This window comes from Lolium perenne, chromosome 4, assembly GCF_019359855.2.
Source record: "Lolium perenne isolate Kyuss_39 chromosome 4, Kyuss_2.0, whole genome shotgun sequence".
NCBI lineage: Eukaryota > Viridiplantae > Streptophyta > Magnoliopsida > Poales > Poaceae > Lolium > Lolium perenne.
The window spans coordinates 185,367,851-185,390,517 of NC_067247.2; the positions used below are offsets into that span (position 1 = coordinate 185,367,851).

Sequence of the window (22,667 nt, forward strand, 5' to 3'; positions counted from 1 at the left end):
AAACTTTGGCATCACCCGTGTTTTTTATATATATAATTAGTACTTTGTTTTGGTCTATTCAGATCAGTTGAAACCTTGGACCTATCTGGGTTAGGAGCAGGCATAACCTGTATTTTATTCGCATCCACTAGCATGTAAGCCACATCCCATCTTTTACACAGGAGATGCAATCTGCATCTTAATCTTTTATTATTGTGGGCAAGCACAATGTTAGGTGACGCTAGCAGTTATAAGCGTGAATATAATGTGTTGAAGTGGTGCTAAATAAAGATACTTAAGAGAATATTCCCATCCAATAATTATTTTCCCTTCTTTCAAAGGTATATTTCAGAAGAGACAGGAGAAGAAGAATACGAGATGGATAAAAGAGACCAGAATAGTATTGTTGCAAGAATCCAAGAAGCCATGGATAAGATCGATTTCATATCCGACAGTGGATGTGTGCTCTTCATGACATGACTGGCTACCAAAACTGTGATGAGAAAACTGATTATGGTGTCATTTTGTTTTTAACTCCTTGATGTGTATTTTGGTTTTTAACTCCACTGATTATGGTGTCATTTTGTTTTTAACTCCTTGATGTGTATTTTGGTTTTTAACTCCACTGATTATGGTGTCATTTTGTTTTTAACTCCTTGATGTGTATTTTGAAGTACTAGTATTTACCACCTAACCCTAACCACTAGCCTAGTAGCATTGGCTTCGCAAGATGACGTCCAGATTTTAAAATAAGGCCTAAGCCCAGCTTTAAATTAATAAAGCCACAACGGCAGATAACCATACATCTAGATCATTGGAGCTTTTCTTGAATGCGAGGACTTTGAGGAGGAGGGTTCTCCCAATTGTCATATGTCGTCTGTTCCTTACTCCACGCTTCTCATACAACTGTGCTCCATTAGGTCTTCTCCGATTAGAAAATATGAAGGCTATCAATTAGCATAGGATGTCATTGCTAGCTACTTTTTGTTAGTACTACTATCAACATAGCAAAAGGGCCCGTTTGGAACACAAATTTTCATAAAAACCGTTAACCTGTCTAATTCAAAAGAAAATTTAGTGTTTCGGACAGATTAAAATAAACCTGAAACTTGTTTGCTCATCGGTCAGTGGGCCATTTTCTTAGAAACATCAGTTAAGATTTTCTAGGGAGGAAGAACTCTGCAACGTGCAGTAGAATTATCTTGGGTAAAGAGATCTACTCACTCCCCTGTTTGCTAGCACCCCTACAATTGAATGAACTTTGGGACTATTTGCAGTTTAGCAGAGTGCTTCTGCAGTCAAATCATGGGACCATCTACTCATACTATCATTTGTCAATGGAGTACACAAAACCAGAATACTTTATACTAGGACATGGATTTTCTGCGGCAATTAAATATGCTGCATAAATTTTTGGCTTCAATTTCCAAGTGAGACGTTGCAATGGGCAGTAAGGCAGCTTATTTGCCCAACATAAATGCTGTAAAGGTCTAGCCTCAGTACTAACCAGGTACTCAATTTTCCAAAAAAAAATAAGGTTATAATCTGATATTAGTATAGCGTTTCGTATTAAAAGAAGTTAGAATAGTCTTCCAATTAAAAATCAGGCCTTCTTCGTGACCAATATTTTTCAACATTAAAACAAAGTACCAAGACCAACAAACTTCCAAGATAGTACCAATTTATAAGATTTGGAGAAGGCACAAATTGACCTGGTGTGTCCTAGAATAAGATTTGGCTGTCCTCATGTAAATTATTCTGCACTTTATTCTTGCATAATAATTATTAAAAAAAGGACAAATTTCTGTCGCTCTCTAAAAAACAAAAAATTAACACCATTGGTCAACCTCCAGCAAACTCATTAACTGTTGCCAGCAGCCTAATTCAACAGCAAAACATCTTCATAAAAATGAGAGCTGCCAACAATTAAAGATCTAGCAGACAACACAGCAATTGCCTTCAAAAGCTGACACCACAAACAATCCAGCCACCACCTCTTCCCCATTTGTTTTCCAGCGAGTAGTGCGGGGGCTGTTTGATCACACCATTTCCTACCCTCGATATTCTAAATCCAGGCCCCTCCACGCCACCTAACTGTCTCCTTAACTGGACTATCATCTCTCTCTCTCTCTCTCTCTCTCTCTCTCTCTCTCTCTCTCTCTCTCTCTCCCCATCTTTGTGCAACTGTTCATTGATGGATTTCTTGCTCTGAAATATGGTTTTTACCTCCCTTGGGTGATCTTGGAAAGAGCCCCTTTGTGAGGCTTTCCCTTTCCAGTGTGGTGTGAAGCACTTTCTGGTGTATAGCTTAGCTTGCTTGTGTGCTGTTCTTGAGTGGAATAAAGCTAGAGCATGCATGTGGCTTTGGATAGGTAGGATTCTTCCTTCTTCCACAGCCATGTGCTGCATGCAGCTTTGAACTTTGGCAATTGCTGCTAGCTACAACACAACTTTTAGGCATCAAGATCCAAGAAAGATCAGGACCAAAAGTCTTAGCTGCATTGTAGTGAGAGGTTGTCCCCTTGGCTCACTCTTCCCTCCTCATATCTGTCCTTACTCTAGCACTGGGTCAAGAGGAAGAACAGAGCACCCTGCTTCCAAGGAGAAAAAGAATCAGGGATAACTTCAAGCAGTAGCAGATTCTCCTCAAGGTACTAAATTAAATTCTGTTGTACTACTGGCCTTTCTTGTGTTCTTTTTGTCCATATTTACCAACATACTCTTCTCTGTTGTGCTGCAGCTGTTTAGGAGAAGAGGTTTAGGTCCAAGAGGAGCTCTAGGTTCAACAATCATAATTCATAAGGTACTGGAGAAATTATGTATTGTTCTTCAGATGTGTATATTCTCTTTGAAGTACACACATTGATGTCTTCCGGCCCGGTATAGGGCCAATCATTGAAAAGTGTTTGGAATATATTCCCTCTGCTCTTGTCATTCTTTGCTTGGATTGAGTTGTTTCAGATTCCTCCACAGTCCACACAGATAAGCTGATATTTTGGTTCCTCTTCCAGTTCCTCTCTTGACATGAGGCAGACGAAGCTTCTCTGAGGAAGGAAGAACGAGATCTTGTTTCTTTGCATGGAGAAGGAGGCCATGGGGGGTCATGTGATGCTGCCACTGGAGAACCTGAGCTTGGATGTCCCCAACGGTGAAATCGTACTTGGCCATGACAAGGACATGTCAACTCTGCAAGGTTCAGACAAACACCACTCTCTTGTGTATTGAGTTCATGTGACGGTTTATTGAAACAGAAAAACCAGAATATAATCCTTTTGGCCCAATGTTGTTTCAGAGGAGATTTCGGCTATGAGATCAAGGCATAGACATCTCAACCGGAGAAGGCGAGAGGCGCTGGACAAACTCATAGACCTGAAAGGTACTGCCTTTGATACAAGATAGAAGTTGGTGTTCTCCACAGCATAGAGCTATTATTATTCCTTGAGAGTCCAATGAGCTGAGTTTGGCTACAATTCAGGAAGTATCAGGGTGTTCTGCCGGGTCCGGCCGTTAATCTCAACCAGCAACTTCAAGATCAAATCACCAGTTACTGTTGAACAAGAGAAGATCACAGTTCGAGCAGTGGGCGTCAAGAAAGATTTCAGTGTTGATAGGGTGTTTGACCAGGAGTCAACGCAAGGTTCATCTTGCTTCACTGCCTTTCCACAATTCCAGTGCTCATATTCTTAAAGTATAACTCATTTCAACCGTGTTCATGCTGCAGATGATCTCTTCCATGAGGTAAAGCCAATCATCAGATCTGCACTTGATGGGCACAACGTCTGCATCCTTGCTTTTGGCCAAACTGGGACAGGAAAGACCTATACAATGGTCAGTTGGTGCCTCCTATGTCATGTTTCAACTGAAATGAAGAGTGAAGACATTATATGTATTCCATCTTACCTTTCCTTCCAAACTGCATGCAGGAAGGAACTAACGATAACCTTGGCGTCGTGCCTCGAGCGATACAAGAACTGTTTTCGCATGCTTCTCAAGATAGTTCATCCACATATTCTTTCTCCATAAGCATGCTTGAGGTCTACATGGGAAGTCTCAGGGACTTGTTGGCACCAAGGCAGCATCTCTTCAGGTCCACAGAATGCAATACAACGTGGTAAAGACCCATCAATTCACCTGTAAATTCTCTAGTAAGACCATCAATTGACAAAGTGCAAATGTTCGTGTGTTTTTGAGTTTTTCAGTAATCTCAGCATTCTAGCAACTAAAAGTGGTGCCGTCGAAGTTGAGGGGCTCACCGATGTTGCGATGCCAGACATCAAGAAAGCCAACCAGTGGTATTGCAGAGGGCGGCGATCCCGATCGACATCCTGGACAAATGTCAACGATGTTTCGAGCCGATCACACTGGTGGGTTGATGAGCCGTTCCAGCTACAGAGTTTCAGTTTCTGCAGTATGGTAACTTGAACAGTACCCAATTTTATGTGCCTTAGCTGTGTCTGTGTGTAGCTTGACAAGAATTACCATAAGAAGATCTGGAGGTGTCACTGAAGAAGTCAGCAAGCTTTGGCTCGTCGATCTTGGTGGCAGTGAGCGGTTGCTAAAGACTGGTGCGTCTGGGTTGACAATGGATGAAGGTAAGGCCATAAACCTCTCTCTATCAGCCCTTGGAGATGTCATTGCTGCACTAAGGCGGAAGAGAAGTCATGTTCCTTACAGGTAAACTGACCAATGCATCTTCATCCAGACAGATACATCCCAACGTTTAAAGTTATCTCAGAAGTGTTTATGCTTACCTTATTTTAATTTTCAAACTCTGCAGAAACAGCAAGCTCACCCAAATTCTCAGTGATTCTCTTGGTAAGGGAAATTTCCCAGTCCAATTTGAAGCATCAAAGTTACAAAGAAATGTAATGTAATGTAAACCTATATGGTTTATGTTGATATGTTACAGGTGGTGGTTCAAAAGTTCTGATGGTAGTGCATATCAGTCCTTCTAAGGATGATGTCGGCGAGACCATCTGCTCACTGGGCTTCGCAAAAAGAGCAAGGTTGATAGAATCCTGCAGAGAGCTTTCAGAGGTAAGAAAAATTAATGAAAAAATGTGATCACCTTGATCAAAGTTCCTACTTTACATGCGTAGGTATTTGTTTTCTTGATGTAGGACTTGAATATGCTTAAGCAGAAGCGACTCTCAGAGCTTGACAAGGAAATATGTGACACTGAGCACGAGCTCAAGGATCTCAGTGAAGAAATAAGTAGCGCTGAGGTCTCACTTGAAGAGAGGAAGAAGGTCTCTCCATCTGTCTGTCAGGCTCTCTGCGATGAGAAGGGGTCGCCGAGAAGCACTCTGGTGGTAGGGCACATTGATGCTACAGACAGCCCTCGGGCAACCGAAAAGGCCAAAAGCAGGGTGTCTCGTGGCTCAGTTCCTCACTTCATGTCCCCAACCGAGTGCAGCCGGCAAAGACATGGCATAGCAAGCCATTCTGTCAGTAAACCAAGGCTGACAAAATCAGTAAACAGATATCCAGCTGAGCTCCGCGGGAGCCTCAGCCACTCCAGCTGCAAGAATAAATCGAAGGCTAGGTCGGCGGCATTCTCGTCCGGTGTGTCTAAGTTGAAGTACTTGTCAGTAAAATCTGATCAGATCAACATAAGTAGTAACAGCATTGATTCAACGGCAGCGTCAGCGCCTCAACGAAGGGAAAGTTTTGTTTCCAGGCCGGTGCAGAGAGCCCCCCTACATCAGCACAGGAGAAGGATGTCCTGTTTAACCTGAACTCACATAAATACAGATTGAATAGCTCTGATTTTGACTTCTTGTTTGGTGGTGAAATGTTTTGGAAAGATGATTGGGTTTTTACATCGCTTTGATAGTTTGTTTGTGTTAGCTTCGTAGATCTGTGATTACGGTTAACTACTGGAGGGCCCTTCCTTTGCTGGTTTTTGGTTTGGATTGGAAGGGCAGAAGGGTGTGAGGGATATAGTAAATGGAACTGTAATTGGATTTGACCAATTCCTTTGATTGGTCTGTGGATTTGTAACTTTGAAAAGGAATAAAAATGCATCATCACTGATATAGTATTCTGGTAGAGGCTTTGAAGATAGGCAGGATTGTTTCAATGTACAAGCTTTTTTCAAGATTGCATGAACTATCCTAGGATCTGAATTTCATACTGATACAAGAACTGAATAATTGGACATCTTTTAATTTACCAAAAAGAGCTGAGATGGTCAATTAGTTATCTTGAAACTTAGCTATAATTCAAGGATCTGAATTTCATACTGATGCAAAAACTTCATACCTTAGTGTTTTAACTTTCAATAGAAGAGCTAAATTCTAAGTTAAGAATATTCCATCAGTAAAAGATGTGAAAGCACCTTTTTCTCTCCCCACACTAGACAAGTGCAGGAAACTTGGAACCATAACTGCAGCATCTCAGATACAATCTAACCGTAAGAGTACACAATCTAATTGACCAAAACTTAGAGAGTACTGTAACTTTTTTGGGGGGGGAGAAGAGAGACTAGTATAAAACCTAAGCTGTTACTAGAGAAATGGTATATGGATATTGGGGCTAAACTGTACAGGGGTTCTTTCTTCTTTTCTTCTTACAATAATAATTGGGCCTCTGGCCCTTAAGAAAAGCAGCACTCAGCAAAGAAAGTACACCCTGATTGTGATGCATTTATCAAGTTGGGAGCTAAAAAAACAGAAAAGAAAGGGGGTCGAATCAGAATCGGCTCATAACTTGTTACTATTTTTTATCGTCTAAAAACATATGAGGTCCTTTGGGTATTCTGAAGAGGACAGAGTGGAAGTATGCAGAGGAACATATCTGTTGGCACTTGACATCCAGGCTGCCAAAGAGCAGAGAAAAAATGATGGTCCAGCCAATACGGTTGACTAATCAGCTAAGTAATTGTGAATCATGATCTGAAAATCAAGCATCACTCATACTCATCACTACCTGCTAACATGAGTAGGTGGAAGCTAACGCGCCCATGTTAATCACAGCATAAGTAGGTAGCTGAAGCCAATACCGGAGAAATAGTGCTTGGATTAATGCAGCAGCAGCCTGCCCATGTTAACTATGTTTTCCTAGCAGGCAAACTGAGTAGTAGTATATTATGTGTCTGATCTTTAATCTTGTTCCACTTGTGCTTATTATCAGGCAAGTAACTCTAGTCTAAACATCAGCGCTTCAGTAAGCATTCACTGACCACGTCTAAATTATTTGTCCAAATCCTTTGATTGCTCTTTGCATTTGTAATTTTGGAATGGAAAAATAGCGTGCACCATCACTAATGTAGTGGTTTGGTAGAGGCTTAGCAAACAGATAGGCTGCAAGTTTTTTTTGCAAGATTTGCATGAATTACACTATGGTCCTAATTTCCTGCAGATGACAGAACTGAATAATTGGTCATCTGTTGATTTACCAAAGAGCTGAGGTGAGGAATTCGTACTTACCTTGAAACTTAGCTATACCTCAATTTACTGCACACTTTTCACTGTCGCTACTCTTTCTCTGGAACTGCATACCTTAGTTGGTAATTGTGATGTATTTAAGTTTCAACTTTCAAGAGAACTTGTAAACTGCCTGGTAACATGAATGGGTAGGTGGCAGCTTGCACACCCACGTTAATCGCAGCACAGGTAAGCAGCTGAATGTCAATACCGGAGATACAGGGGCTTGGACTAATGCAATAGCAGCCTGCCCATGTGAAGTACGTTTTGCTAGCATGCAAATTGAGTAGCAGTATATTACAGTACATGCCTTGTGTTGTTTAATCTTGCTCCACTTGTGCTTATTATGAGCCAAGTAGCAGCTCTAGTCTAGTCATCGGCGGCCCAGTAAGCATTGGCTGACCATGTGTATATTATTTGCAGAAAATGACAGAGCAGTGGATCGTTAGCAGAGAAAAAAATGGCAGGGCATAGTAGTACCTCTGATGGATGGATCCAGGATCCAGGATCCAGATGATTCCAGCCCACAAGAAGCTTTCCCACCTGCGCAGCGCAAGATCAGGATTGAGGATGCGAAGCATGTGTGAGTAGAAATAACCCAGATTCAGATCGAAGAGGAAAAGATCCGGCGGTCCATGGTGAAATCAGGTCGTACGAAGCCACCAACCAAACCATCTGCGGATGATCCGCCTCCACCTCCACCTCCGGCGAGGTGGAGGGGACGATACGAGATGGCTCCCCGCGGCGCACTGACCGGTGGGCCCGGGCCCACTCCCCTGGCGCCACCGTCACTTCAAACTGAAATATCTCTCGTCTGTTCCCCCAACCGTAGTCCTAGAGGAGGAGTTCATCCGCCACACGCACGTGGCCATCGACCGGCCGATAAAAGCCAACAAATTTCCTTCTTTCCTTCGATTCCCCTCCCCTCCGAGCGCCGTCGCTGTCGCTGTCGCCCCACTTTTTCCTCCGACGACCTGCCTTCCTGCCTGCCTTAGGCATCAAGGCTGACGCCGGCCTCTCTTCTCTTGCCTTGGAAGCGAAGGCTCTCCATGTCCAATTGATTTTCAGTGCTGGGTTGCCGTCCAAGCCAAGCGATCTGTTTTATTCCTTCTGAATAGGTAGGTCGTTGGAAGGGGTGATGATGGGGCTCGGGCTCGGCGACCCGCCGGCGGACTACGGCTCGATCGCCGCCGTGGGGCTCTTCGTCGCGCTCATGTGCGTCTGCATCGTCGTCGGACACCTCCTCGAGGAGAACCGATGGATGAACGAGTCAACCACCGCGCTCCTCATTGTGAGTCTCCCTTACATATATGCCTTCTCTGTGCTTTTGCTGCTGCTTGGTTTAGGCGCTCGGTGGTTTTATTCTGGGGTTGCAGGGGCTCGGCACCGGCACCGTCATCCTGCTCGCCTCAAGCGGGAAGCAGTCGCACATACTAGTCTTCAGCGAGGATCTATTCTTCATCTACCTCCTACCGCCAATCATTTTCAATGCAGGGTATGCAGATTATATTGTTATGCTTTTTCTTTTTCTTTTCTCTACATTACATACATGATCTTTCTTTATCGAAAAACATACATGATCATTACTGGGAATCTTTCTCCGACCGAAATTGTAATCAAGGCAGCTGTTTTCTGATGCATGTCATGTTATCACTTTTTATTGCTTTAAATTGACTCTGTTAAGGTTGTGGAAATTGTCCGATGCATACATACCGGAGTAGTACTCTCTCTGATAATTGAACCTAACAGCGTACCCTTGTTTTAGAGCATCAAGGAAGGGTGATAGTGACACTAAATTACTCTCCTAGTACATACCTGACATATTTTGCTCAAGGAGCTGGCTTTTTCATATAGCTGTTTTCTAATTTTAGGAGGGACCAATGCATGCCATACTATCACTTCTTCGTTGCAGATTGATTCTCTTAACTAAGATGCTAGAAATAGTCTGCTGAATAAAATCTACTTTCTAGTGTATGCCAAAAAAAAATTAGAGCAACAATCAAGGGTTATAGTGATACTAAAAACTAATTCCCCAAGTACATAACTGAAAAAAAGTTTTGCTCAAGGAGCCAAGTGTTGCATTACTAACTATTCCTTTTTTCCCATCCCCCTGACCAGGTTCCAAGTGAAGAAGAAGCAGTTCTTCCGCAACTTCATGACTATTACATTGTTTGCTGTAGTTGGGACCCTCATCTCCTTCAGCATAATATCACTCGGTAAATTCTATCCCACTTTCAATTAAAATTCTACTTAGCATGATGATTTGCGCTCGCCTGTCTCACTGGTACAATCTGTCGCAGGTGCGCTGGGGCTAATATCAAGGCTGAACTTAGGTGCCCTTGAGCTTGGAGACTACCTCGGTCAGTTATTCATCCTGGAGTACAAGCTTTTCAATTGACATGACTATAAGAATTTCGATAACCTTCTTGTGGTTCTTGCTTTTGACTCCTTGTGCGTGTTCACTTCTTCAGCGCTCGGGGCAATATTCTCGGCGACGGACTCTGTATGCACCTTGCAGGTGTTAAGCCAAGACGAGACACCCTTCCTCTACAGTTTGGTCTTTGGTGAAGGTGTCGTCAACGATGCAACCTCAGTTGTGCTGTTCAATGCAATCCAGAACTTTGATCTTGGAGATCTCAGTACCCTCAAATTCTTTCAATTTATTGGAAACTTCCTTTATCTGTTTGGCGCCAGCACCTTCCTTGGAGTAGCTGTAAGTTCTGTCATGTTCCCCACCTTTTTTTCGAAAGCTATGTTCTCTTCTCTTACTGGATTTATGTCACGTCTGCAGACTGGACTTCTCAGTGCTTATGTAATCAAGAAATTGTACTTTGGCAGGTTGGTACTCTAATTTGCTTATCCGTGTCACCAATTACAATGCAGTTTGTAACTTTCCAATTCGCTTTCAAGACTTATCCCTCTAATTTGGCATTCCTTTCAGGCACTCCACTGATCGTGAAGTTGCTATTATGATGCTCATGGCTTATTTATCTTACATGCTGGCTGAAGTAAGCACCTGACACTATTAACATCACATAGATACTACTCCCTCCGTCTTATAATATAAGATGTTATTACAACCAATATACAAGTATATTTGTATATTTGTTGTAATAACATCTTATGTTATGGGGCGGAGAGGGTAAATGATCCAGCACTATCAGCTAGCTCTAATTGATACTTCCTGGTTGCTTTGTGTGGCAGTTGCTTGATTTGAGTGGTATTCTCACAGTTTTCTTCTGTGGTATTCTAATGTCGCACTATACCTGGCACAATGTAACAGAAAGTTCCAGGGTCACAACCAAGTAAGTATCTGCATGGTTTCTATCAGGCAATACATGGGACTCCCATCATTCGACATCTGAAGTTCCATCATGCTTACACGATTGTATCTGACAACAGGCATGCCTTCGCCACATTGTCGTTCATTTCTGAGACTTTCCTCTTTCTCTACGTTGGCATGGATGCGCTGGATATAGAAAAGTGGAAGATTGTTAGTGAAACATATAGGTATGTTTTCTATTCTGCGTGTGATAACGTACTTGTAGTTCAAATCCACAGACGGTTATGAGTTATGTAACACATTCTCTATGTTATGCAGCCCAATGAAATCAGTCGCCCTGAGCTCCGTTATTTTGGCCTTGGTGCTAGTTGCAAGAGCTGCTTTTGTTTTCCCACTATCCTATCTGTCCAATTTGACCAAAAAAACTCCAGGCGAGAAGATCTCTGTTAGGCAGCAAGTGAGTGTCTTACTTAGCAACATCTTAGTGTATTATGTCCACTTGCAAGAATAGTCTTGTGACTTACATGATGTGGGTCATTCAGGTTATTATTTGGTGGTCGGGTCTCATGAGAGGTGCTGTGTCCATTGCATTGACCTACAATAAGGTAAGGTCTTGTGTATGATGCATTCTATTTGTGCTTTAGGTTTGAAATGCATGATCAAGTTTTCCAATCTCCGTGTTTTATCATACTTAAGTGTGTATGCTAATTTAAGTATTTAACACCTCATTCTATTAGAACGTTCTCATTTCTGGAACAGATATACGAATTCTATTGACTTAAATGGGAATTCAGACCAAATTTGTGAGAAAACATATCGATGCGGGTGTGCAATCCGCATGTCGAACTCTGTTTATTTACCTTCCACATGGTTAATTTCTACCACAATCATTGGCACTGCGGTCCCTCTTGGTGACCAAACTAGGCCATGGCCCGTTCTTTCCAAACTGAAAACAATATTAGCAAGGCCTTTGTGGCCATCAGGTTCATTAAAATATTAATTTGTCAACTATAATTGGTCTAGTGGCTCAATTCGGCCTAGTCTACCCCAAGCGGCACCTCCTTCAATGGCAGCCACGGTTCGCCAGTGATCATTGATGAATGAGTTCAGGAAATGTCGTAGCATAGTTTATTTACTTCTGGAAATTTTGACATGTACTGCTTCACTGCATCTAGAAGCCTGGAATATCCGTTCGATCAGGTTATGACATGCAATGTATGTAGTTTATGTTTCATGAGTCATGAGTGTGTATGTCCGAAGCAATAGATGAACTAACTATCTTTGCCATTCAATTTATGTTGATGGGTGTAGTATTACCTGCATAATAGTAATGTACCAATAACCCAAACATGTTATGCAAGCACAGCCTGCGTTCTTGTTATGCTAGTGAAGTTGACGTATTTAGTTGTAACATGTGACTGAAATATATAGATTATTTCTTTCACATATCTATAAGGACCAATTTCAAAATACTACAAAATAAAGTTCTGCGGAATTTTGAGAACATTTGGCTAACAGAAATAGTAAGCATATATCTTTCTAAGTTTAACCCTTTTATGGAAATAAATATTTAATATAGTCGTTACCAATGTAAAATGATATCTCAGTGTGCATGCGTGCATGTATATTTAGAAGGCTAGATTTCCGCTTATGTATATTCACGTTGTTTGGCATTCGTGCTTTGTCTAACAAGCCACTTTTATGGTTTGCAGTTTGCAAAATCAGGTCACACTCAGCTTCCTAGCAATGCTATCATGATCACCAGTACAATCATTGTTGTTCTTTTCAGCACAATTGTAAGTTTCCTTCCAGACAATGGCATACATCCTTCCAATCATGCCAACAAAGGCAATTTCACTAATAAGAGCAAACACATAATATGAAAGCCGGCCTGCAAACAATTACGCAACTCTGTTTTCGTATGATCTAATTTCTTACTTTCATCAGGTCTTTGGGCTACTGACTAAGCCATTGATCAGACTCCTGATTCCAACGAGGCACCTCACGAGGGAAGTGAGCGCTCTTTCTGAACCATCCAGCCCAAAGTCTTTCCTTGAACATGTGAGTGTGGATGGGCCTGACGCCGATCTCGAGAATGCCGTGACCATACGCCGCCCGACGAGCCTCCGGATGCTCCTGGCGAGCCCAACACGGTCAGTCCATCACTATTGGCGCAAGTTTGACAATGCCTTCATGCGACCGGTGTTTGGAGGTCGCGGATTCGTCCCATTTGTTCCCGGGTCACCCACAGAAAGTAGTGTGCCATTGCTAGCCCCTGTAAGTGAAAACTAGACTGCACAGAATAGGAAAGGGGAGAAATCTGACAGGAACTGAAGTTCTGTAAATTAGCTTGTGTGGGTATAATTGCTGTAAATCTGAAGTAGAAGTGTTCTTAGTAGGTGCTGATGTAGGCTAATTACGTAACCTGTTTATGGTTATGTATATAGCACTGGTCCCTGCAAATTATACATTGGTGTTCCGCATGATGATCTGCCCTCTCAGATTTAGCAAAAGGAATCAAGCAAAATTTTGTCAGCAATTTATCTGTTTTGAAGTGAACGTTATGGATGAACTTCAGTTCTTTCTAAATCAGTCGCTCTAATGCTAACTGTTCTTTTTTTTAGCAAGCGGCAATATGATTTATTTATTTTAGGGGATACTAATCGTATGAGGGAAATTGTTTTTAGAAGGCCGGGTCCACTGTTTTCTATCAGGAGTCTCTTTGGCTGGTTCTGGGACGTGTACATGTATTGATTCCTGACATACCTTCTGAAGCAGACCCGGTGTTGATAGTACAATTTTCCTAGCGATTCAAACAAATGAAGAACACCGCGAAAATTGTTATTTTCTATTTTCATTTTGAGGATCTGGAACCATTTGTATCATTTTCTATTTTCTATTTTCATTTTGAGCGGAATTTAAATTTGAGCCTCAAATTGGAAAACATCAACCGTACATTTTTTTTGTTAAGGCTATAAGCATACATAATCAAATTTTCTCGTAAGACTATTATATCGATAAAAATCTTTCATATGAAACCTTGAGCTAGTTTATGGAAGCAATCTTGTTCAAAACATCTTCAAATGTCCTTGTAACCATGGGTGGAGCTAGGGAGTAGGGAGTACTACTTTGCTTAGTTTCTTGTGTACCATTACGCCTCCGTACCACTTAACCATCAATACAACAAGGAGAATGATGTCATAATTTTTTGTAATTAGAAACTTTATTTGTACATGAATCCAACAACATCTTTTTTCAAAATGGGGGACACAGACACTGCATCAAAATGGTCCATGTGGCCACTTTATTGCTTTATTCATATCACAAAAGTACTTATTGCAACATCACGAATCAGCTAGAGTTGACACAAAGATCACCTAGCGAAAAAGAGAAAACAGCGAGCCTCGCCTTTTCTTCATTATTGAATATGTAGGAGTCATTATGGATCTCTAGATCTCATTGTTAGTTATTGATCGGACTCATGTCTGCATCATTTGCGTACCGTAAGGTGACACACTTCAGGTTCATTAATGCTTAGGCTACATACGGAAATATGAGTTGGAGACCGAATATTGTTCGGAGTCTCGGATTGAATCTAGGACATCATGAGGAGCTTTGGAATTGTCCGTAGATAAAGAAAACATGTATGGTATGTTATTTTAGGATTTCGGGAAAAGTTCGGGATTTTTCAAGTATCATATCGGAACATTCTAGAATTTCCAGAAGGGGGCCCACATGCCCCATGGGCCCATGTGGCTGCCCCTTTATGATCTAGATCAAATCGAGATCATATCAAGATTGAATTGAGATAAGATCGGGGTCCCTAAAATTAAGGAGATAAAACTTGGGAAGGGATCTTTCCCTTCCTTTGGCCGCCCCTCCCCCAATATAAGATGAGGGGAGTGTTGGAGATAGTGCCTAGAGGTAAATAATAAAGAGTATTTACTATTACATCTCATTAGTTCGTAATAAGTTTTATGACATGTTATAACTATATTAATCAGAAACAATGATACATGTGTGGTATGTAAACAAACCAAAGTCTCTAGCAAGCCTATGTGCGAACTAGCTCATTGGTCATACGATGATCGAGGTTTCCGGATCATGGATATTTATGTCAATTGACAATGGATCATATTATTGGGTGAATGATATTATGAACATACCCAATATAAGTATTGCAACACGATTAAGTCACTAAGTTCATCGTTGCGATAATTATGGAAGTGTAGTAACCTCGATTGGGACCTGGTGCACGATTGGGACTATTGGTTGACAAAAAAATTGTGGTATATGGGGTGTTGTATTCACTTCCCCCAACTACAAAGATCATGCCATGTGCTATGTTGTGTGAGAGGAATCATTCACCTTTCATGCATTCATGGCTGAGTTGAGAACTCTGAAAGTGACACCAATAATTGCAGGGGAAGTCATCGACGAGAAGGTATATATGATATATGTGTTATAAATGTTTTTTATTACAAACACTTACCACGGTTTTCTAAGTATTTGATACTTTGTCTATTTTTGAAAACATAACCTATTGCTCGAGAGTTGTTTGGAGGAGATGAGGAGACAATGTGTGTTGATGGCAGCAAGATGGCTGATGGCCAACGACACTCTCCCTCTACTTTATCATCTATATTAATTATATGGATTTGAATAAATTTTGTAATCGCTATGTGTGCGAACTTTATTAGCATGTCTTGCATTTTGCGAGACAATTATTCATATCAAAGACAAACGAGTTGTTATTCTTTTATGAATAAAAATCTTTTGTGGCCACAGTTCGGTTATGAATGAGTTATTCTTATTTTAATCTCGATGGTAGTAGTTTAAGCATTTATAAACATTAAAATGATGAAATATATCCAAAATTGGTAATGACATCATTTTTGAATGACACTACTATTTTAAATCATGTTGGTGTTATTTGGTTCATTATGATGAAACACAAAGTCTTTAGATACTTGATATTTTGACACATATAAATTATGCCTCGTGACTAAAAAAATGTATTCTACTAAAACAGAATATGCGTTAAATTGTTGAGTATCATACATTATCATGTATTATATTTCAGCAAGTAGTGGATATCATCTGATCTCGTTAACGCTTTCGGTCTTCAAGGGTAAGATGTATCTCGTTGCTCTCATCTAGTAGATTGGATCTTGGTTTTTTTTCACTCTTACGGTTGAAATTTTGTTTTCTATGTTTCGAACCCATCATTGTACCCTTCAGTGCTCTTGATAATGAAGATTTCAAGGAAATGTGTGAGGCCAGCGGAAAGTTTGGCCCCGGTTATGAGCCTCCTAGTCAATTTGATCTCCGTGAGAAGTTCTTGAGTGATGAATATGCAAGAACCAAGTCTTTGCTAGATGAATGTGAAGCGCAAAGTATCAAGCTTATATGTTGTAAGGGTGCATTGCCCCTAAGTGTGTTTTTGGTAATTAATGGCAATCCTCAATGGACTAATGTTTTCATTGTGTTTATATGAAGGAATATTCCATAGGTATTTCTTGAAGTCCATATGTTGGATTCAAATGTGGATACCATGAATATAATGTTATACTTTTGGTATTGGCATCAAGATCATCGATTTAAAGAGAAAAATATGATATGATCAAGAAGAAGAAATGAAGATGGAGTTCTTGTGTGGAACTCAAGTTTGTCATGCTCTAGCTTGTGTGTTAAGCAATGAATGATCAAGATATTATGATAGAGCATGAAGAGATACAAGGGTTGACCAATACTAAGAGTGAAGATTGAATTCAAGTTGGTCAACACATGAAGCATAAAGATTGTACCACTTTGGATCATGTGATCTTGTGGATGGTAAGGCTTGTCAATTATGCTTCATGAGCTAACCCACTATATATGTGCATCTGTGTTGTCTATGTGGGTTAGGTACGTATCTTGCCATGGGTATGCATCAAGAGTATGATCTCATATAGCCCATGGGAGGATGGCATCAAGCTTTGATGTCATCAAGGTTGATAAGGGCAAGTTTAAGATGATCATATCGAAGATATCATGCTTGAAACTTGTCATCTATTTGGTGATAATGGACATGTGAAGATGCGCCTCAATGGAGCTATCCCATAGTGGTGTATGGGGGAGCAATTGTGAGTCTTCAGGAAGCAACAACGATCAAGTGAGTGATGACTTGGGGCTCCAAGTGCAGAGTGTTGCGTCAGCAAAGTATTTTCCCCACAAGGGTGACTCGAGGGTTTATATCGAACTCTCGGGAAACTGGATGAAAGAGTGTTCTCTTCTCTCTTCTTCTAGCAATCCTGCAGGTAAAGTAAGCGCCTTGTGTCCCCAACTCCACCGTGTGGTTGTCAAGCACAAGGTTTCGTGTAAGTAAATAACACAAGTAGAAATAAAACAAGTAAAAACTAAACTAGATAAAATAACTAAGTAAAAACTATAAAGAGATTGATTTTTTTGGTGTTTTGGATGCAAATAAGAAAAGTAAATACTTTTGTATTTTCGGATTAAAATAGTGCACAAATAGAAAACAAGGTAAACAATATATAGGTGTTTCTTATGATAAAAAGTGGACCAAGGTTCATGGGTCACTTGACTATTCTCTCTTAAAGTTGTGGTGGACAAAAAAACAATTCATCAATGAGATATGAAGGTGCAAATAATATTATATGTAAGATCAGAATTAATATGGGCATCACGTCCTAACATAGAGATGATGCAACACACCTCTCTTATACTCCACAAGAAAGAAACTTTGTTAATCTTGTATTAAGAATTAACAGAGCATAGCAATAAGTACTTTGACATGAAGTTTGAATATCAAATGTGCTACCTTGAACAAACAAGATCATCACTATTGTCAAATGATGAACATAGCACATGCATTCACTTTATCCCTAGTGAGGTAGCAAAAGAAAAGGCCAAACAATAATAGATCTTAGACATATTGTCGCTATCCAATCACTAAAACCATGCTACTCCATCTAGTACACACATCACCCCACACACGCTCATGCACATATGTTTGATCAGAATAAATTCTTAAAAACAAGATCAGATCTCATAAAACAATATCATAGAATAAGGATCCACCACATAAGTATTACAAATATGGCCATAATCATGATATGCAGCTCATATAGCACTAAGAACTGTGAAGAACATGAGAGAAATAGATCAAGCTACTACTACAAACCCTTAGTCCAGAAGTGGACTACTCCCTCTTGGTCATGGTGATGATGATGAAGACGTTGGAGAAGCTGGAGATCCCTCCGGCGGTGATCCCGGTGGAGTTTCCCCCTCCAATCTTCTCTGCAGCAACCTCCATTTTCGTGTTTCTGTGTTTGCGCGGCGCTCTCCTCCCGAGAACTCTTCAAGGTCATATATATAGTCGTTTTTAGGGCAAAACACGTCGGTTCGCAAAAGAATCAGGGCAAACGGGCGATCGACGACTGAAAGAGGGGGGGTGGCGCCCCTAAGGGTTTGGGCGCGCCACCTGGCCTCTTTTGGCCCTCGGGCCTCTCCAGTTGAGCTTCCAAGTCCCATGCTGCTTCTCCCGATGAAAACATGACGCTCCAAAAATCCTAGGTCAATTTGACTCTATATAGGTCTCTGAAAGTGAAAAATACACAAAATAGGGTTTTCCTGTTCTGCAGCGTTATAACCTAAATAAAGGGGCTCATTGGTAAATCCCCATAAATCAATGTAAAACATGGTATTATCATCATATATGTTGCAAATATGTGGCATCCAATATGATAAAGGACAAAGTTCATGTATGCATTTTACATGCATCAGTGAGGCATCTCGGCTTGAGTACGTGGAGCTTGAAGCATTGTCGTCAAGATCAAGAGGGGTGCGCAAGGCAAAGGTATGGCCTTGCCAGGTTTTCCTTTTACCGTTCTCAAGGTGGTTGTTGGGAGACCGGGTTATAGGATAGATAGTCGTACTATCAAGAGGGGCTTTCGGCTGAATAATTTGATCGCATCATCTTAGGGAGCTCAATCCTTTGCATATCTTGCATCCCTATATTCTTGTTGCTTCTTGGTGTTTTTCTGTGTGAGGTTCTTGAGCTTGTTGTTAGATTTTCAACAAGCCCAAGTTCATCGAAAACGGAATTCGTATGCATATTATATATTACGTTTCCGAGTTTGGACGTCTTTACCGTTTCTTGACGTTGGGAGGCTCCCTCTATAAGTCTCAATATTTCCACACACAAAAAATTGGTCTTTATCTATTCGTTGTTATCTTTCCAACAAAATTGGTTTCATCTCAATCGGAGTTCGTGAACTACGTGAGAAGAGCTTTTTAGTTATCGGAGAAAAATGGTCGTTTGAGTGAAGTCGAGCAATCCGGCATAAGGCCCAACAGGACCGAGTACTGTTGCCGGGTATGTCGGCACCTGGCCCGGCCTACCGGGTGTGGTGCCGAGTGTCCCAACCGCTTGGTCGACCCGGCCTCTGGCCTGGCCCGCCGGGTGCTGCTGCTGGGTAGGCCGGCCTCTGGCCCAGCCAACTAGGTGCTTCTACCAGGTGACCCAGCCTCTGGCCCAGCCCTACCGAGTTGTACGCCGGATTATGTGACTCTGCCCTAAAAGGGCTAGTTTTCTCCTTGGACTATTTATATCCCTTCATCCTCCTTGAGGAGGTAAGGTCAACCATTCTATTTGCTCTCTCTCTCTCTCCTACTCCATTGTTGAACCTCAAAAGCTTGCTACCTCTCCATCCCTCTCATGATTCTTTGAAAGTATAGAGATGGTAAACCTAGAGGGGGGTGAATAGGTTTCTATAGATTTTAATTCTTTCTTTGCAATATTAGGCTTTGCGGAATATAAAGGTGAGCCTAATGCAAACTAGGTGAAACAACCTATATGAGGATACAACTAACTCGAGCACGAAGGCTCTCACAGGCAGTTAAATCACAAGTAAGGAGTTCGGTTAGAGATAACCGATAGCACGCGGAGACGAGGATGTATTCCCGTGTTCCCTTCCTTTGCAAGAAGGTACGTCACGTTTGGAGGGGTGGAGGTCCCACGAAGGATTCCCCACGCCACGAAGGCTCTCCCTATTCTCCGGAGCCTATCCCACGAAGGAATAGCTCACTCACTTGTGGTAGACTTTGAGGTAGCCTCCAAACCTTCACAATCTTGCCCGGAGCAAATCCACAGCCCGGATGCTTCCGGACTCCTTTTGCCCACCTAGGGTTTCCAAGGAACCCTAGGAAGCAAGCTTCTTGATGAATACAAGGGGGAATGAGATTTGGCTTGGTAGAACAGTAGATCGGGTCCTCCTCTAACGTTTCCCCGGAGGGATTTGAGTTTGGGTGGAGGAGGAGGGAGATCTGAGGCTTTTGGTGTTTCTAGCAATGGAGTATGAGAGAGAGAGCTCAAGAACAGCTTGTAGTGTAGTGCCTAACTGTTCAGAGGTAGGAGAAGGGCTATTTATAGTGTTCTTCGAAATATGGCCGTTGGTCACTTGCCACATCAACTTTTCTCCCGACAGTCCCGGTCAACCGGACCACAGACCGGAGTGTCCGGTGCAGAGGCCGGTCGGACCGGACCAGGGACTGGACCCGCCGGGCCAAACCGGGCGGCAGGCCGGACCCTGACCGGGGTCACTTTGCGTCGTCCAGGAGGTCACCTGGTTGGCGCCCGATCGACCGGTCGGCACACCGGGCTGGCCGGCTGAGGGGCCGGCTGACCGGGCGGCAGACCGGAGCTAGTACGGCGCACGGTTGGCACCCGGTTGGCGCCCGGTTGACCGGTCGGCACGCCGGGCAGGCCGGTTGGGAGGCCGGCTGACCGGGCGGCAGGCCGGATTTCTGCTGTAGACCCCTTTTTGATTGTTGTTGAAGTGGGGGGTCTCCTTTAGCCTTCTTGTTCCTTTGATACACCATTTATGCCTCTTTGCCTAATACCTGAAATTATCCTTAGTGTCATTGTTACCAAAATAATGGATAAGGGTAAAATACCCTTACAATCTCCCCCTTTTTGGTATACGATGACAAACCGAGCTAGAGTCACATATAGATATTATGATAAGTTGTAACCTTGATTCCATATAAGATATTAAGACAGCTACCCCATAATGTGTGCACTTGGAGAATTTGCGTTTGAATACAAAGTGCACCATTTGTGGAATATGAGAAGCTCCCCCAATATCTTTAGGAAACAAGCATGGTATGGACAAGTATAACAAGATATATAAGCATAAAGCATGATCATCCTAATAGAGTGCTTAAGCATACAAATAGTCGTTCATACACGAATTATTCGAAGTAGCAAATGGTTCTTGAGAAATCAAAGCAAATAAGCACAAGCCATATAAGAATCAAATAAAGCAACACCCATGGCTTGTGACAATCAAAGAACCCCGTGATCCTAGACTCTACTCTCTTCTCCCCCTTTGGCATTGGAACACCAAAAAGGCGAAGAAAAGAGGAGAGATGCTAGCGCACCATCAGTAGAACTCATGCCCAGTGGAATAGGAGCTCTCGCCATCATAACGCGCAGCCGCATCCGCATCACCTTCATCCTCGTCAGCATCATCATCAGTAGGAGCACGAGCAGTCCTAGGAGGAGGGCCGCCATGAGCATACATGGAGATGTCGAAGTTCTGGAGCATCTCATCAGTAATGGGAGGCATCTCCCAAGCATGTGCAACCACATGCTCCATCTCAGGGCCAGAAGGAGGAACAGTGACATTCCGTGCAGTCATGAACTCATTCTGTCTCCTCCGTGTCTCCTGGTTCAAAGCAAGACTTTGATGTGCAACATCATTGGTATTTTTGCACATTTGCCACATGCTGGAGAAGAAGCGAGCGGCACCACGCTTGGGGCGCCGAGAGTAGCTGGAGCTCGCTGCAGGATCATGGCGTTCCTTGGAACGGCGCTCAGAGGAGGGCATCATGGAAGGGACGTCCTGGCGACCGTCCTGAGTGGGGAACTTGAATGGTTCCATGATGACTCTTTGATCAAGTGTGTTGAGAGGAGGAGGTACCATGTGGTTGATGAGCCGCTGAACATACTGAGCATAGTTGGGAGTCATGCGGCCCATAACTGAACGCTTCAGTTCACAGTGAATGAGATCACAGCCATCAATCTTCCTTATCCTGTCAGGGTGACAATAGTACATCAGATTCAGGTGGTAGTTCCTGACTTCACTGGTATCGCCTGACTTGCTGATGAAACTCTCACGGAACATCTTGGCAAGGACAAGATAAGAGTAGTACATCCCAGAGATAGTGGGAGGCCCAGCTGTGGGGTTCGGGGGATAGCAAAAGGAGATGTCACCTTTAGTGAGCTTAGACCGAGAATGAATCATGTACCCTTGAGCAAGGCCACCACCAAAACCCATGGCTTCATAGAACTGAGTGTAGGTGCATGAGTACTTCTCCTTGCCAGTCATCCAAGTCATAGTGCGGTCCTCATCATCATGGAAGAATATGGTGCAATGGAATTGACGGACTAGAAGGGGACAATAGATGCTTTCTGCTAATTCATCATCGGGCTTCAGGCACACAAGTTCATAGAGTCCCAAACCCTTCAAGGTATCAACCACAAAGCGGTACTTTGTGGCAGCATGCAAGGTAAGCTCTTCAGGGTTGATGGCCTTGGGCATCACAACAGCACCATTCTTCATGCACTCTCTAGTGTCATAGAAATCTTCCCATAGGCATGCTTGAGTCTTGGTCCAGAATAACTTGTTCCCACCAGTGTAAGTCCGTTGCTCATAGCGATACGGATTCTCCGTCCTCAAATCCTGCCAATCACCATGATGTGCGTCTCCAATATTAAAGGCTGGCACTATTTCATCATCCTCTTGGGCGGCATGCTTGTCCTTCCTCTTACCACCAACTTTCTTGCTTCTTCCCCCAGCGGAGCTGCCAGTGTCAGTAGTCTGAGGTGCTTTAGGGGGCATGCGGCCACTAGTACGGCGGGGTGGAGGCTCAGTAGGCCTTCCTCTCTTGGCAACATTGTCACGTTCTTC

General features: G+C 42.5%; 2 protein-coding genes and 1 long non-coding RNA gene across 8 annotated transcripts; 2 read left to right on the plus strand and 1 right to left on the minus strand.

Annotated features, from left to right (window-relative positions):
- Positions 1-1,569: 1,569 nt before the first annotated feature.
- LOC127294537 (uncharacterized) lies at positions 1,570-8,205 on the minus strand. Of its 5 annotated transcripts, none has more exons than XR_007846727.2 (7): positions 8,074-8,205; positions 7,887-7,949; positions 4,731-4,997; positions 4,233-4,616; positions 3,880-4,110; positions 2,662-3,797; positions 1,570-2,570 (listed from the first exon to the last, which is right to left on the minus strand). It is a non-coding gene; the product is annotated as an uncharacterized lncRNA (long non-coding RNA). The 5 variants fall into 5 exon arrangements; XR_007846726.2 differs by adding an exon at positions 7,410-7,535 and having other exon boundaries at positions 7,887-8,129; XR_007846723.2 differs by having other exon boundaries at positions 7,887-8,124.
- On the plus strand, positions 3,039-6,019 carry LOC127294535 (kinesin-like protein KIN-14O). Of its 2 annotated transcripts, none has more exons than XM_051324377.2 (10): positions 3,039-3,172; positions 3,272-3,355; positions 3,455-3,616; positions 3,701-3,807; positions 3,903-4,090; positions 4,179-4,343; positions 4,444-4,653; positions 4,757-4,794; positions 4,889-5,016; positions 5,100-6,019. In XM_051324377.2, the coding sequence occupies exons 1-10, from the start codon at positions 3,058-3,060 to the stop codon at positions 5,715-5,717; spliced, it is 1,815 nt and encodes a 604-aa protein (XP_051180337.1). In that variant the 5' UTR covers positions 3,039-3,057; the 3' UTR covers positions 5,718-6,019. The 2 variants fall into 2 exon arrangements, with proteins under 2 accessions (XP_051180337.1, XP_051180338.1); XM_051324378.2 differs by having other exon boundaries at positions 3,903-4,087.
- A 150-nt stretch (positions 8,206-8,355) lies between the features above and the next one.
- On the plus strand, positions 8,356-13,228 carry LOC127294536 (sodium/hydrogen exchanger 1). The gene is made up of 13 exons (XM_051324381.2): positions 8,356-8,697; positions 8,783-8,901; positions 9,525-9,622; positions 9,707-9,766; positions 9,878-10,119; positions 10,198-10,244; positions 10,348-10,414; positions 10,611-10,711; positions 10,809-10,916; positions 11,008-11,146; positions 11,232-11,294; positions 12,402-12,485; positions 12,637-13,228. The coding sequence occupies exons 1-13, from the start codon at positions 8,545-8,547 to the stop codon at positions 12,979-12,981; spliced, it is 1,626 nt and encodes a 541-aa protein (XP_051180341.1). The 5' UTR covers positions 8,356-8,544; the 3' UTR covers positions 12,982-13,228.
- Positions 13,229-22,667: the final 9,439 nt, after the last annotated feature.

Excerpts from the sequence above, each read along its gene's own strand:
- LOC127294536 (XM_051324381.2), top strand. The coding sequence starts at position 8,545 with ATGATGGGGCTCGGGCTCGGCGACCCGCCGGCGGACTACGGCTCGATC. Across the intron at positions 9,767-9,877 it reads TGAGCTTGGAGACTACCTCG|CGCTCGGGGCAATATTCTCG; the intron begins GTCAGTTATTCA and ends TCACTTCTTCAG. Across the intron at positions 10,245-10,347 it reads AAGAAATTGTACTTTGGCAG|GCACTCCACTGATCGTGAAG; the intron begins GTTGGTACTCTA and ends CATTCCTTTCAG.
- LOC127294535 (XM_051324377.2), top strand. The coding sequence starts at position 3,058 with ATGGAGAAGGAGGCCATGGGGGGTCATGTGATGCTGCCACTGGAGAAC. Across the intron at positions 4,795-4,888 it reads AATTCTCAGTGATTCTCTTG|GTGGTGGTTCAAAAGTTCTG; the intron begins GTAAGGGAAATT and ends GATATGTTACAG. Across the intron at positions 5,017-5,099 it reads CCTGCAGAGAGCTTTCAGAG|GACTTGAATATGCTTAAGCA; the intron begins GTAAGAAAAATT and ends TTCTTGATGTAG.